Here is a 16,865-nt window from a genome sequence, read left to right on the forward strand (position 1 = left end):
TCAGCGAACATCCCAGATTTGTTCTGGGTATGTCCTGTCCCACCAGGATAGGCCCACAAGAGATGAGGGCAGAGGAGTAAATAATGGGAAAGGGCCCTGAAATTTCTCAACATCGGCTTGAACTCCTTGCTTCAGGTCAAACCAATTACCTTATCAAAACCCTTCATAATTTTAAACACCTGCATAAGGTCTCCTCTCAACCTGTTCTGATGAAAAAATGCTCCTATTTCTCTCGGCTCTCTTCATAACTAAAACCTTCCAGGACTCGTAGCACCTTAGTAAATTTAATCAACATCTATCTGCCCCAACTACTAACTCTAGCCCTCCTGAAGTTGCTTATAGTCCTCAAAATAAATCATACTCCCTATTGTTGTGCTATCTGCAAATGTTGATAGTGTCCTCGTCCCCATGTCTAAATTTATACATACGTAGGTCTGACCCCTGGAGGGGGCACACCATTCTTTACATCCCTTCGGTTTGAAAAACATCCATTAACAAAATTTTGCTTTCTGTCCATTAGAAAGCTTCCTATTGTTAAGGGTAAATCATATTTGACTAACTTGATTGAGTTTTTTGATGAGGTAACAGAGGGTAGTTGAGGGTTGTGCAGTTGATGATGTGTATATGGACTTTCAAAAGGCATTTGATAAAAGTACCACATACTAGGCTTGTTAGCAAAACTGAAACCCATGGGATAAAAGGGGCAGTGGCAGCATGGATACAAAATTGACTAATGGATAGAAAACAAATCATAGGCGGTCCCTCGTAACGAGGATGACTTGCTTCCACGCCAAAAAAGGAATGAGTTCACAGGTGTTTCAAGAAGGACCCGAACTACATCCTGAAGGGTGGAAGATGGCTGTGTGTGGATTTTTTTTAACGTTTGGTGACCGTTGCACACCAGCCACCACATGGGGCTTGACAGAGCTAGGTCTTGGTCCAGTGGCAAGGATTACCCAAGACGACTTGGAGACCTGCTCTGCTGCACGGATCTAGTGCGCACACATATCGCAGTGTGGGCTGGCCTGTGCTGCTTCTGGGCCCTCGCTACTTCTCCGAACTCATGCCTCCCCTGGGTCCCGATCACGTCCCTCTGCAGTCTTTCGCCGCTCCTGCTGTATCTGCCCACGCTCCAATCACCGACCTGGACCTTGATGACGTCATTCTTTGCTGCCGTCACCTTCCTGCACCAGCTCGCGCTGCTCCCTGGAGTAGTATACCTCCATGCTGCCCATGGCCACCGTTTGCCACTCCTTTTATGGCCCCGACCTGCCGCTGATGGTCTCTCGCAGGTCAGGGCCTCCACACTGATAGAAAGCAGAGTTGTGGTGAATGGTTGTTTTTTGGACTGGATGGAGGTATACAGTGGCATTCCTCAAGATTCAGTACTAGGAGCACTGCTGTTTTTGATATACATTAATGACTTGGACTTGTAGGTACAGGGCACAATTTTGAAATTTGCAGATGATATGAAACTTGGAAATGTAGTAAACAGTGAGGAAGATAGTAATAGTTCAAGAACGTAGACGGGCTGGTGGAACAGTTGGGCACCTGGCAGATGAAATTCAATGCAGAGAAGTGTACGGTGGTACATTATGGTAGGAACGAGGAGAGACCATATGCACTAGATGGTACTTTTAAAGGAGGTGCAAGAACAGAGACACCTGGGGGTGCTTGTGCACAAATCTTTGAAGGTGACAGGACAGATTAACAAAGCAGTTAATGAAGCATATAGGTTCCTGGGCTTTATAGAGTACAAAAGCCAGGAAGTTATGCTAAACCTATATAAAACACGAGCTTGTCCTCAGCTGGAGTATTGTGTCCAATTCTAGACACCACACTTTAGGAAGAACGTGAAGGATTTGGAGAGGGTACCGAAAGAAATTTACTCAAACGATTCCAGGGATGAGGGAATACAGTTACATGGATAGACTAGAGAAACTGGGGTTGTTCTCCTTGGAGCAGAGAAGCCCAAGAGGAGATTTGATAGAGGGGTTTAAAATCATGAAGGATTTAGATAGAGTAAATAAAGAGAAACTGTGTCCAATGGCTGAAGATCGATAATGAGATGGCACAGATTGGCAAAAGAACCAGGTGACATGAAGAAAAACTTTTTTTGATTAGGATTTGGAATGTACTATGCCTGATAAGGCTAATCTGTATCCAGCACCCTCAAAAGGGAATTGGATAAATGCTTGAAGGAGAAAAATTGGGAGGGATATGGGGAAAGAACAGGGGAAGTGGGACTAACTGGATTGCTCTTCGAAAGAGCCAGCACAGACTTAATAATAATACATTTTTTTAAACTTTTATTTATATAGTGCCTTGAACGTAGTAAAATGTCCCAAGTGTTAACAAGACAAAACAGATACACTGAGCCACAAAAGGCAGATGACCAAAAGTTTGGTTAAAGAGGTAGGTTTTAAGGAGCGTCTTAAAGGAGGAAAGACAGGTAGAGAGGCGGAGAGATTTAGGGAGGGTGTGTCCAGAGCTTGGGGCCCAAACAGCTGAAGGCACAGCCACCAATGGTTGAACAGTTATAATGAGGGATGTTCAAGAGGGCAGAATTTGAAGAGCGGAGACATCTTGTGGGGTTGTGAGGCTGAAAAAGATTACAGAGATAGGGAGGGGCAAGGCCATGGAGTGATTTGTAAACAAGGATGAGAATGGGCCGAATGATGACTTGATGGGCCAAATGGCCTCCTTCTGTGCTGTACTATTCTATGATTCTATCCATGTCACCACCATTCCTTGCATACCTTAATTTTAGCAAAATCTTCTTATGCAGCATCATATGCAAATTCATATACACAACATCGACTGAATTTCCTTTATTTCCTCTGTTATTTCCTCAAGGAGCTCAATTAAATGTTTCAGATGTTACTTATCTTTTACAAATCCATCCTGGCTGTCCTTAATTAAGTCAGGTGTTTCTAAGGAGATTATTAAATTTTACACTATTATGGTCTCCAAAAGCTTACCCATTACAATTTTTGTGCCAGTGGTTGTGGAAGGGTAGTGAACTGTAATTGTCACTGCAATAGGACGATTCATGACTTAGACTTGATTATTGCTTTATAATTCCCAGCCAAGTCTCTGCAGCATTCCAATATGTTTCATCTTTAGTTTGACGCCTGCCAGGAGAGTACCCCCAAATACAAGTGTATGAGCAGTCCATTTCAACACATTCTTCAGGCTTTCAGCATGTTCAACCATTGGTGTTGAATTTGAATAATTGTGTATTCTGGGCTTGTAAATATCAGAAGGAATGAGCCTGTCCATTCTTGCATTATCTTAAAAATGTTTATGTATGAGAGAAGGGAAGTGGGGGGTAGGGAGGAAGCACAAAAAATAGAATATAAAACAGAACACTTACTGCTAGCAAATTCATGATGGTGTGACCCGTTTCTCCAAAGAGTGCTTTACGGAATCGAATACTCATCAAAGGACAAGGATAATCTGCAAATGAAAATATGTACCAATTAACAATTTTGGCAGCTAGAACATTAGAATAAAAATATTGAAAATAACTATAGATAGGTCCCCATGCCATTGCTTACAGGTATCGGAAATTTGAAGCATAGTTTCCGATGTTTACCATGATCCTGTGGCAACCTAAAAAAACAGTAACCTGATCGTCGTTGTAGTACAACACATTTACAGAAGCATCATGACGGACATGAGATAAAACTATTACACACTACTTATACTGATATATGGCACGTATTAGAATGCCAGCTACTGGCATCACATATGATTGCCAATGTTAATGTCATCACTGACCCAATAACAGTTCCTTGTAACACCAATGTGCTGTTTTAGCTTTACCCATAAATCACTCGGTATGCTTTTCCCCATGGTAACGGAAATTAATCATGTCTAAAATAAGGTTTTAAACAAAATTTTACAATATATACTGCGCAATTATTAAAATGTAATCATTTATTATTTGAATTATCTGTTGAATCTTTTAATTCCTTCACTGAAGTTTTTACTGGAAGGTTTCAGTCTCATCCAAAAGCCTGGGTTTGGATTGGACACTTTCCCCAAACCTGAGCACTGAATTTGGATTGTGCAGTTAAAGAATTTTCCAGCTTGCAATCATTAACAGTCAGCTGTAAAGATGGAATATTTTTCTTGAACTTATGCTCAGTTGTTTTTCAAAATATTTTAAGAAAATCCGGAGACCAAATTTCAAAAACTTGTTTTAAAAATCAGTATGCGAAAAAAAAAAGCAGTTTTATTTGTGTTCTGTAAGTGACAGAGTGGTAGACAGAGAGACACAGTAGTGTCTTTCCTCACCCAATTTTGTTTTCTTTTTGAATAAAGTCTCTCTGAAGGAAATAGATGGGGAATAAGGGTCAACAAGTTGAGAGTGAGGGGTGCTGCTTTCTATGATGCAACTCCTACAAAAATTGGCTGTGTGGTTTATAAAGAAGAAAGCGGTAGACTGCAGGAAGATATCAATGAACTGGTCAGGTGGGCAGAACAGTGACAAATAGAATTCAATCCTGAGAAGTGTGAGGTAGATGCAGAGAGGATGTTTCCACTGATAGGGGAGACTAGAACCAGGGGGCATAATCTTAGAATAAGGGACTGCCCATTTAAAACTGAGATGAGGAAGAATTTCTTCTGAGGGTTGTAAATCTGTGGAATTCACTGCCTCAGAGAGCTGTGGAAGCTGGGACATTGAATAAATTTAAGACAGAAATACAGTTTCTTAACTGATATGGGAATAAGGAGTTATGGGGAGTGGGCAGGGAAGTGGACCCACGTCCATGATTGGATCAGCCATGATCGTATTAAATAATGGAGCAGGCTCCAGGGGTCGTATGGCCTACCCCTGCTCCTATTTATGTTCTTATGTTCTAATTCATTTGGGAAGGGTTAACAATGCAAAGGAATTCATATTAAATGGTAGGACACTGAGAAGTGTAGAGGAACAAAGGGAGTGCATGTTCACAGATCCCTGAAGGTAGCAGGCAAGGTAGATAAGGTGATTAAAAAGACATACGGAATACTTGCCTTTATTAGCCGAGGCATAGAATACAAGAGCAGGGAGGTTATGCTTGAACTGTATAAAACACTAGTTAAGCTACAGCTCGAGTACTGTGTACAGTTCTGGTCCACACATTACAGGAAAGATGTGATTGCACTAGAGAGGGTACAAAGGAGATTTATGAGGATATTGCCTGGACTGGAGAATTTTAGCTATGAGGAAAGATTGGATAAACTGGGTTTCTTTTCTTTGGAACAGAGGAGGCTGAGGAGAGACATTGAGGTGTATAAAATTATGAGGGACCTAAATAAGAGTGGATAGGAAGGACCTATTTCACTTAGCAGAGGGATCAACAACCAGGAGCATATATTTCAAGTAATTGGTAGGAGGTTTAGAGGGGATTTGAGGGGAAATCTTTTCACCAGATGGTGGGGGTCTGGAACTCACTGCCTGAAAGGGTGGTAGAGGCAGAAACCCTCACATCATTTATAAAGTACTTGGATGTGCACTTGAAGTGCCATAACCTACAGGGCTACGGACCAAGAGCTGGAAAGTGGGATTAGGCTGGATAGCTCTTTGTAGGCCGGAGCAGACACGATGGGCCGATATGGCCTCCTGTGTTATAAATTTCTATGATTCCAATGATGCAGCTTCTCCTGCATACAAAATTTGTCAGTAGTAGCTATAAAGCACCAGCCAGTGTTGGATCTTTTTCCACCCATCAATCATGGGATGCATTATGAATGTTATACTGTTGATATTGTTGTTCCACAGAAATAGATTGAAAACTATCTCCTAAAATACATCTGACTCACACACACCAAACACAAAAATCATCCAACGTAGCTGGAAATCTTCAGCACTTAAGACTTGGGTGATAATTCCAACCCAGACTGAAACAGAGTCGAGCACCAGGCCTCAACAGGATTCATTTTTCAGTAACTAACATTCAATCACTTTTATGGGTATACAATTATTTTAGCACAAATTTAATTTCTGCATTTGATGTTTTATACAGATACACACTCAGCTGGGTCAAAATCCAAGATGGCATGCCGTACAACTGAAAACATTAAACTGAGTGATCTGCAACATTTTAATTCATTGCTTTTCTGTGGAATCTGTCATGATCAATCCTTAGCAAATCAGGATGGTTAAGTTCCTTATTTGACCAATTAGTAAAGTATCACACACAAAACACAGGCTACAGTGTTTCACAAGGATTTTATACAATCACAGAGGGGGTTAAACTTCAGCCTTTAATGAGAAACATAGGAAAATGCAGGACTGGAAAAGATTGCAGTCATTCTGGTTGGCCCAAAAAACGAATGGCCTAGAAACTGCGGTCGGAGGCGTACCTCCGGAGTACGCCTCCGACCCACACAACATTTACGAATTTACCTCCAGGCTCCCAGACTGCGAATAGTTGCAGTCTCGGGCCTCCAGGCATATGGCAGCGTAAAGGCCCACAGATCCCAGGGACGCAGGATCATTGGAGGTTTGGAGGTGTCCCTAGGATCACGTGGCCCCAGTCCTCCAATGACAAAGGATTTCATTGCAATCATTTACGAAGGGAATCCCCCAATGATATGCAATGGAATCCCCAATTAATTATACAATTTATGGAATTCTAATGATTCATTGCACCTACCTCAATAAAAACATTTTTGATAAATAATTTTAAACATTTTAATTTTTTTTGCAATATTTGCATAAATCATTTAAAGTGTATGTGCATCATTTTGGAATTTTAAATGTTTTATTTAACAACTTGAATTCATATAGCACCTTTAACGTAGTAAAACATCCCAAGGCGCTTCACAGGAGCATTACAAGACAAGCCTTCCAATACTTCAGCCACAATAGATGTTAATCTCACTGGCCTGTATGTCTCTGGGTTGTCCTATGACCCTTTTAAAAAATTGATGTTCTGTTATCTACTTTCTAATCTTTGGGCACTATTCCTATTTTTAATGATTCCCTAAATGATAGAGGCAAGCCGGTGCCTGATTTTACTAGCCACTTCTTTAAGTAACCTTGTATCAAGTTCATCAAGACCGACAATTTAAGACCCTTCATTACTCAATGTGTCTCACTTTTCTACTTTATCATCCCAATAAATTAAAATTCAATATTATATCTTTCTGCTTCACCGGAGTTATAGACAAGTACAAGCAGAGATGGATACACATTGTTTCCATTAGATTAAGTACATATTCAATCAAAGAAACAATGCACCACAGTCACTAACCATCACATCGACTAGGTCCTAGGGCACATACATAATTACCAGAACAGGTGAAAACTCACCATTATATTCTGCTCCCAATCTTAGCATAAGTCGAATGGGAAAGACCTTTGCCCAAGGTACTTCTAGCTTCTGAATGAGGATTCCAAACAAAAATGGACTACTTGGAAGCAATAGATCTGCCAATGCCTGGAAAGTGGGTGTGACAAACAGGAATCCGCCATGATCTTTACTTCCTAGAAAATTTTCTGTGAAGGAAAAATTTCCTAAATTTCCAATGGTTTTTCCTGTTTGAACAAAGAGAATGATTAGTAAGATTTGGTTTATAGGGTTGAAAGAGGCAATATTAAAAAGGGACAAAATATTCTAAATTACATCACATCATTTCATCAAAAGACGCTAACCTGCAACTTTGAAACTGGGATTGCAGCAGTTTATTTATCTAAAACCTAACATTTTTATTTGCTGAAATCAGATTTATTTTTAAATGCCAAAGTAATTTCTCCACACTTTCCTGTTATCATACAGAAGGTCGATAACATCATTACATTTTGCTCATTATGTTAGCTATAAATATCACTTGGAAATCATTTTTTTTTTAAAAAAGAGATCACAAGAAAAACAAAATCAGTGCAGGACCAGGTTAGTAAAGGCAACAGTCAATTTGTTTAGATTAAAGTATAGTTTGATGCAGGAATTTGTGCTTTGATTATTTATATGATGGGTTGTAGTCATACCTTTAGTTGCATCCTGATAAAGTGTAATAAAAAAGTTAAAGATGTCTTTAGGAACTGCATTTTCATCAGGTGAACACAACAACAAAATTACAACTTCTGCCTGGCCCACACCATGTAATCCATTGGATACGAAGCACCAGCATTTATTTGCAGCATCTAGAAATCAAAGAAAAAAAATGCAAATATTTGTGAAAACAGACTATGAATCAAATTGGAGTTTCATTTCTGATAAACCTATGTAAAACTATTCTAAATTTGACAATGAGCTATAAATTCGGCAACTTTGCGACCGGGTTTTTGGCGATATTTCACCATATTTGGCGAAAAACCGATCGGCGGGAACTTCGGGCACCTTTTTGCAGTGGCGCTTTCCACGTACTGCTGGGGAGTGGAACGTGTCATGCAAGACCCGAAATAGTGTTTTCGGCCAAAATTTGGCTCTCTCCACACCCGTATTCTGTGCTCAGAATACTGACAGGGTAAAACCTGTCGTGCAGCCCTGCCAGCAGCGGCAAGTATGAAGACCTGCAAAAAAGGTAAGTAAAAGTTGTTACTTTTTAATTCTTTTTCAACAATTTAGTAGGTAAGGGTTTTGTGAATTTTTTTTTTCTGGTGTTTTCCCCCCCCCTCCCAAGGCCTCTCTCGCAACGCTATTGGCCTCGGACTAAAGTTGCCGAAATTCACAGTTTGCGCCGCGGATCCTCGTACAACGCTGATTTTTACCGCTGCGCAAATTAAATGCTGAACATCTGGCCTACCAACGGTAGTGAAGTGAAAAAGGCAATTTTGGAGAAAAAAAAGTTTGCTGAAAATCGAATTTCTAGCCCAATGTATTTAAGTCACAGAAAATTCTCTATATTGAAACATCATCGACCAAAAAATCTCTCAGAACTACAAAATAGACATTATAAAGAAGCAGTGAGAAAAAATTGAGGTAATGCAAGCGGTGTCAGAGTAGCAGGAAGTGACAAGGGGGCTGCCCAAGGATCAGTGCTAGTATTATTCCTAGTGACATTGTGGGTCAATGATCTGAAATGAGATATAAATAAAATTGTTAAAGTTTGTTGATGACAGCAAGGTGGGAGGGGTTGCAAAGAATCAAAAGCAGATTGATCAGGTCAGAGGGATCTAGATATTCACTTAAAAAAAACATTGTTGGGATGTGGGTGGTGAGAGGGTTGTCCTATCAATTGAGAGGACAGATTGAGCCTATATGCGCTGGAGTTTAAAAGGACGAGAGGACATTGAAATATACAAGATGCTGTTGGGGATTTACAGGGTAGTTGCTGAGAAGTTGTTTCTCTTGGCTAAAGAGTCTAGAACTAGGGTGCATAGTCTCAGGATAAGGGGTCAGCCATTTAAGACTGAAATGAGGAGGAATTTCTTTACTGAGAGGGTAGTGAGTCTTTGGAGTTCTCTACTCTAGAGAGCTGTGGATGCTGAATCGTTGAGTATATTCAAGGCTGAGATAGATAGATTTTTGGACTCTAGGGGAATCAAAGGATATGAGGATCAAGCGGGAAAGTGGAGTTCAGGTCGCAGACCAGCCATGATTTTATTAAATGGTGGGACAGGCTCGAGGGACTGTATGTCCTACTCATGCTCCTAATTCTTATGTTCTTAATCAGATAGGAAAGAGTGGAACCAAGCAAGGGTAATCCCACTGAGCTGGACAACAGAGGACAAACATTGGAGCATGACGGTGTGGCCATCCATGTCAAAATGCTGCCGAGAGGTTGGAGAGGGATAATGCACCATGGTCACAGTGGAAGTCATGTGACTTTGGTTGGGCAGGAGTGGAAACCTGATTGGAGAAATTCAAACAGAGTTGTGGGAAAGATAGACACAGTTTTGAGAGGCCAAACAATCAAGGGGAAAGGCGAGTGGTTGGAGATGGAGCGATGGTTTGCATGGACAGAAAGAGTCAAGTGTGGATATTTCGAGGAGCGGGTGATGGCGGTTTTCAAAGTACTGCAAAGTACTAGAGGAGAGGGAACCTTTAACAAGTACAGCTAGGCATGGAGGCCAGAAAGGAAAGTTGGGTAGTCAACAGTTTAGTATCAACAGGGTCCAGGGAGGAGGCGGCTTTCATGTACCTGACGAGTTTGGAGAAAGCATGAGGGGAGATGGGAGAGAAACTAGAAGAGAGGTGTAGGTTCAGAGAAAACCCAAGGGGGAAGCAGCAGAGGCAGCTGAACAGATAATCACAATCTTAGTGACAAAGAAGGCCATCAGCTCCCGCACCAGGCAAGGGTGGAGGGGACAGGAGAGAGGTGTTTTTAGGAGGCAGTTGGAAGTGCAGAAAAGTCATGGCTCAGCTTGACTCTCCAGGACGAACAGCAAGAGTGGTTTGGCAGAGGAGAGCAAGACTTGATAGCATTTGGTGTGGTCTAGCCAAATCGGTTAACAGACAGCCAGACCAGCTGTGTGGCAGACACTCATGTTTGTGCCCTTGGACATGAGGGAATAAAGATGGGGGACCAAACCAGAGAATGGGAGAAAGTAAAAGTTTTGTGGGGGTCAAGAGCATCACAGATGGATGTGAGGGAGTGGTGAGTAGATTAATGGCCACAGAAATATTGTGGCAAATGGAGGGACAAAGGCTTGATAGTTGGGAATTTGAATGTGCAGTTGTAAGTGATTTGATGATTTTATTCCGGAGCGGATGCAGAGGAAGAAGGATTTGAAGGGGTTAGGGGGATTCGGTTGATGAGAGATACAAGAAAGTGGTCAGAGATCGAATCATGTGTAGAGAGGGCAAGTTTGAGGATGTGGCCGTGAATATGTCCAAGAAAGATTATACGGAGGTAGAGGTTTAGAGTGTATTGGGGAGTCAGTTCAGAGGAGAGATTTTCTCACGTAGAGGATTAACACAAACATAGAAAATAGGAGCAGTAGTAGGCCATTCGGCCCTTCGAGCCTGCACCGCCATTCAATATCATGGCTGATCCTCTATCTCAACACCATATTCCCGCTTTTTCCCCATACCCCTTGATGCCTTGTGTGTCTAGAAATCTATCCATTTCCTTCTTAAATATATTCAGTGACTTGGCCTCCACAGCCTTCTGTGGTAGAGAATTCCACAGGTTCATCAGCCTCTGAGTGAAGAAATGTCTCCTCATCTTAGTCCTAAATTTCCTATCCCGTATCCTGAGACTGTGATCCCTTGTTCCAGACTTCCCAGCCAGGGGAAACATCCTCCCCGCATCCAGTCTGTCCAACCACGTCAGAATTTTATATGTTTCAATGAGATCCCCTCTCATTCTTCTAAACTCTGGTGAATACTGGCCTAGTCGACCCAATCTCTCCTCATATGACAATCCTGCCATCCCAGGAATCAGTCTGGTAAACCTTCGCTGCACTCCATGCCAAGTAGATCCTTTCTTGGGTAAGGAGACCAAAACTGCACACAATACTCCAGGTGTGGTCTCACCAAGGCCGTGTATAACTGTAGTAAGACATCCTTGCTCCTGTACTCAAATCCTCTTGCAATGAAGACCAACATACCATTTGCCTTCCTAACTGCTTGCCGCACCTGCATGTTTGCTTTCAATGACTGGTATACAAGGACACACAGGTCCCTTTATACATTGACACTTCCCAAGCCATCACCATTTAAATAATACTTTGTCCTTATGTTTTTCCTACCAAAGTGGATAACTTCACATTTATCCACGTTATACTGCATCTGCCATGTGTTTTCCCACTCACTCAGCCTATCTAAATCACCTTGCAGTGTCTTTGCATCCTCCTCACAACTCACAATCCCACCTAGTTTTGTGTCGTCAGCAAACTTGGAGATATTACATTTGGTTCCCTCATCCAAATCTATATATAACCCAGACTAGTTGGGCCAAATGTCTGGTTTCCATATTGTAACTAATATGTATTTCTACAGGGAACTGAGATTGAGATCACTGGAGGATGAGGAATTGCTCAGTGTAGAGGCAGAGAGAAAAGAGGAAGGATATCTTCGGGAGAAACTCAAAGTGGGGCTTGGCAGGGCCAGCAAATAACAACAATTTTAAAGGAGCTGTGAAAGGGCTGGAACAATGTAGCAAGATGCTCAAAAGGAGAAGGGGGAAGAGACTAAGGTGACTTGGAGATAACAGCTACACCACAGCAGTTTGGATAGGGCAGGTAGTTTTGCCTGGAAAGTATAGCCAGGCTTTAGCAAGCGACTGGGTGATGCCACCAGCGAGCCAAGTTTCAGTCAAAGCTTCGGTTGTCAATGTTATCACCTAGAATAAAGTCGTGGATGACGAGGACATTGTGAAGGGAAATGCAGAGAACGGCCATGTTTGTTGATCCACTGCCAGAGTTCAAGGCGGCAGTGGCAGATGGGGTAAGCAGAATGTGAAAGGTAGGCAAGATGAACCCCAACAGGCACACTGGGCAACAAGAGGCGGATGAGCAGTTGGGGTTGCTGTTCATAAGGAGGCAGCCACAGGCGCCTCGATGGGCCCTACAGAGGATGCCAAGAGAAGAGAAGCAGAGGGCATATGAGACCTTATTCAAAAAGGATTCAAGTCTGGGCTGATAGCAAGGGAGTAGGAAGGCAGTTGATGTAAACAGATGTGAGTTTATTAACTGGATAAGTCTGCCCAAGATAGAGTTCACTGAACTTAGAATTAACTCTTGAACTTTTGAATGGAAACTGACCTCGACAGCACTGGCCATTTTAATTGGGCTGCTGGAACGAGCTAATCACCTAATTAAGGATGTGGCTTAGTGGTGTAGATACAAGATTTTTAATTGATGTTATCTGTGTGAACTGATTGCCCAGATTAGATTAGAACTATGAAAATACAGAATTTAAAACAGACTTCTGGCCAGCAGATTCACATTGTTGAACAATTAACTGCAGGAGGAAAGTTCTTTGTGATATTAAGAATAAAGAATTGAACTAATTTTGCTCAACTGTAGAAAGATAAACATTTGTTAGGAATCTATCTCATTAAATGAACTATTGGCAGAAACATTTGCTCGTTAGCTAGGAATTCAGCTTATTAAGTTATTGATAAGGTATAGGTTTGCTTATTAGATTCTACTTGTATGGAATTGTCTTTAACTCTTAATATCATGTAATGGCAGGTGTGAGAGTGGGCAGATGAGACAGTGATCATGTACACCTGGGACCTATGGGCTGTAAAAAGGGAACTTTGAGAAGCTTTTTGAGAACACCCTCCCAAGGAGCATGCAAGATACATTTGGCCCAGGCTAGCAAAACTACTGGTGTCTCCCAGATAGGTAGAGTATGATCTGGTTATATCAAATAAAGCTTTGGAGAGTCTTTTGGTGCTGAAGTGTTGCATTATCGGGTCTCAAGCCTAAATTATAGACTAAATTTTAAAAAGGGTTAGAACCTTTAAATTTGAATATTTTAACAAGGAGTAGTGATGGGTTGGGTAAAGAATGGGGGCAGCAACGTACACGAGTGTGGAGAAGTTCAAGTTGGCATAACTAGAAGACAGAAGAGAAGGCTTCCTAGAGAGGAAAAAAAAGAGATGGAAGTAATAAGCTCTTATCCAGATAACTATTCAACATGCAACTTTATGAAATGGAGGCTGTACTCACAGTTCACAAGTTTCACATTTACTAGAAGATTGGCATTTAGCACAAAGGTCAAGGGACTCAGCCCTCCATTCTCCAGCAGCAACATAGCCTGGTTCTGAGATGGATGCTTCTCCACCACTACCAGGCCTCCGCAGTAAGTACAAAGGAAATAAAACAAAGATAAATGTGAATGAAGAAGACACTTTGTCCATTTGATCACATACTTCCAGAATATCAACCTCATCATCTTCCCACTTACAGCTTTAACTACATGATCAGAAAAGGAAGGACTTTGCTTTTACATCTCAACAAAAGAACAGGACCTACATTGAAGCAATATTCAGTACTATACAGGTATGTCAGTCTAGATTATGCTCCATTTTCCAGGTGTGTGGATTGACCTTGCAACCTTCTGACTCAACTGAACCAAGCAGACATACAAGTGATAGCTTTTACCAGGTACATGCAAATTCCACCAGTTTAGCTCTATCTTGTACATCCAATGTTGTTATAATAAAAAATCAAATGACCACTATAATTTATATAAAAAGTGAGAAATAGCAGTCCTACAATTTGAAGTGCTTCTGGCAAATTGTACTACCTGTACCTGAATATTAAAAATTTTCCTGGAAAAATCGAAGGTGAAGCCCAGATCATGAGCAAATAGGCTGATCCATTTTTCAAAAAAGATAGATTCATTTTAAAGTTGAAATTTGAAACAAATTTAAGACTAGAGGTTTTCAAATCACACTCGATAAATTAAGACTTGATTAAAGACCAATTGATAAGTTAACTGCTTGTTTGACCTTGCTGTACATAATAATTATCACCTACATATAATTCAAAGCAATTCATTATCGTTAAAGCACATTTGGACTTTTGAAAGACATTGACAGGCAAGTTTTCTTTACCGTACTTATTTTACAAAAGTAACTGCCTCAAATACAATTTTTATTTCTGCTTTTACATTGAAAATAATATGCCCAATGAAATGTTCAAAGAACTTCATTTTAAAAACTTTTAAATATCAAGAATTACCTTCTTGTTCTCCTATTGATACAACAATAGGAGGTAGACCCTGTTCATCATCTGGAATGAGGCTGAAAGTCTTTGCCACAGATGTTCCTACAGTAGCCAGTGCTCTGTAGTCTGTTCGACAATTAATGCCAGGTTGGACATCTTGATGGCTTGTTAAAACTGTTTTTGTTATAGCTGCATCAGTCCTCAATGCATCAACTTGACTTGTAACATCAGAATGTACTCTATCCACTGTGCTCCGAGATGAAGGCTGCAAATTGAAGGGAGAAAAAACCGAGTTTGAAGCAATTCAAGTTTTTTTTTAAACATTATAAAAATCTCCAAGTGTTATATAAATGCTTGTTTGTTTATCTGAATAAAATGGTATGAAATATACAACTAGCCAAGTTTCAGGTTAAGAAGTTTCTACCACTAACAATTGGCTTTTAAAAGGAGTTAATTTGGCATTAACTAATGTACCATTTTTGGTTCTTGTGTGACTGGATTCATGTGGCACCCATCTTCTGGTGCTCTCTTGCCTATATCTGTACCAACTGTTGAACTTCCTGTCATTGTTGTTGTGTCTGCCACTTCTCCATTTGGTAGAATACCATCTGCAAACCAGACCCTTCTGTGCTCTCTAAGACTGGTACCTGTGGAGGAAGGAACATCCTATGAAATTCAAACATATCAAGACTACTGCATCAATTCTATTTTTATTTTTTAAAATCACAATTCAAACAGGTGCAAATTTTAATACAGGAATCAAATATCTTTTATTTTGAAATCTCTTTCTTAATGCTAGTATAAAGTTTCATAAAAATGCTTGATCTTCAACTCCAAATTCAGGAAAGATCTTGACAGATGCTGAGATGCAAATTAATCCAAAAGGTCGAGCAGTACAAATATATTAAAAATGATTTATGTACGCACATACATATTTCACTAGCACAATTTCTTTGTACGCTACCAATTAAGTTACTGCAGTTTTAGTGTTTGAACCATGGTCAGACTACAGTTGGGAGTACTGTGTACAATTCTGGTCGCTATATTATAAAGGACAGAGGCACTGGAGAAGGTGCAAAGATTATACCATAACTGAAGTTATACCTACCAAGAAAGGATGAACAGGCTGGATCTCCTTTCTCTTGAAAAGGCTGAAGGGGTGACATTTCCACTTGTGGGGAAGAGCAAAACTAGAGGCCATCAATATAAGGTAGTCTCCAAAATATTAAATAGGGAATTCAGAAGAAACTTCTTCACTCAGAGTGAAGAGAATATGGAATTCCTTACCAAAGGGAGTAGTTGAGGCAAATAGTATAGATAAACATACGAAGGAGAAGGGAATAGAGGATTATGTTGATAGTTAGATGAGGAAAATGGTAAGAGGCTTGAATGGGGCATAAACATAGGTTTGGGCTGAATGGCATGTTTCTGTGCTGTATATTTTATGTAAAAGTTTTTTCTCAGCAACCATATCTAAACACACTTGAAGTATGACCATATTTTAAAACTACAAAACACCAATGTATCAACAATGCATACCCCGCCCCCCAGAAACATTGTGCAATAATAGACAGTTGTTTCAGAATATATGAAAATGTACTTTCATAAAATGTGAATGCACACATAAAAATATAATGGCCTCAGAATACACAAGTGATTGTACGTTTCAGTGGCAATGGCTTCATAATGTGTGCATATACACCTATATGTACTTCATAAAATGCACTTTTGCTAATAAAATAAAGTATCAAATCATACATTTCCATATCATACCGCTAGCAAAAACAGGCACAAACTAAATTTTGGTGTACAATAATTTAAAGACTACCTAAATGGTCAAATGGTGGAGGCATTGTGCTATGTAGTATTAAGCACCACAGACCACAAAATTTGATTTCCAGTTTGTACTGCGTTAGCTGATCTCAGCTAAGACAGCAGTCGGGGTTCTATCATTGGGTTCAGTGCCTTTGAGAGAGGAGGAGAGTGGGGGGGGGGGGGGGAGAGAGGAGGAGAGTGGGGGGGAAAAGAGAGGAGGAGAGTGGGGGGGGGGGGGGGGAGAGAGGAGGAGAGTGGGGGGGGGGAAGAGGAGAAGAGTGGGGGGGGGGAGAGAGGAGGAGAGTGGGGGGGGGGAGAGAGGAGGAGAGTGGGGGGGGGGAGAGAGGAGGAGAGTGGGGGGGGAGAGAGGAGGAGAGTGGGGGGGGGAGAGAGGAGGAGAGTGGGGGGGGGAGAGAGGAGGAGAGTGGGGGGGGGAGAGAGGAGGAGAGTGGGGGGGGGGAGAGAGGAGGAGAGTGGGGGGGGGGAG

At 41.1% G+C, this 16,865-nt stretch overlaps 1 protein-coding gene across 7 annotated transcripts in view; it reads right to left on the reverse strand.

The window, feature by feature from the left end:
• The window catches only part of zfyve16 (zinc finger, FYVE domain containing 16), a 126,622-nt gene that overhangs the window by 30,301 nt on the left and 79,456 nt on the right, over positions 1-16,865 (reverse strand). For all 7 annotated transcript variants that reach the window (XM_070885757.1, XM_070885731.1, XM_070885739.1 and 4 more), the window contains 6 exons: positions 15,038-15,210; positions 14,579-14,828; positions 13,562-13,687; positions 7,985-8,140; positions 7,310-7,534; positions 3,377-3,459 (listed from right to left, as the gene is read on the reverse strand). In XM_070885757.1, coding sequence (XP_070741858.1) covers positions 3,377-3,459; positions 7,310-7,534; positions 7,985-8,140; positions 13,562-13,687; positions 14,579-14,828; positions 15,038-15,210 — 1,013 coding nt within the window. The remainder of the gene's footprint in view (positions 1-3,376; positions 3,460-7,309; positions 7,535-7,984; positions 8,141-13,561; positions 13,688-14,578; positions 14,829-15,037; positions 15,211-16,865) is intronic.

Source organism: Pristiophorus japonicus, chromosome 1 (assembly GCF_044704955.1).
Source record: "Pristiophorus japonicus isolate sPriJap1 chromosome 1, sPriJap1.hap1, whole genome shotgun sequence".
Classification (NCBI taxonomy): Eukaryota; Metazoa; Chordata; class Chondrichthyes; family Pristiophoridae; genus Pristiophorus; species Pristiophorus japonicus.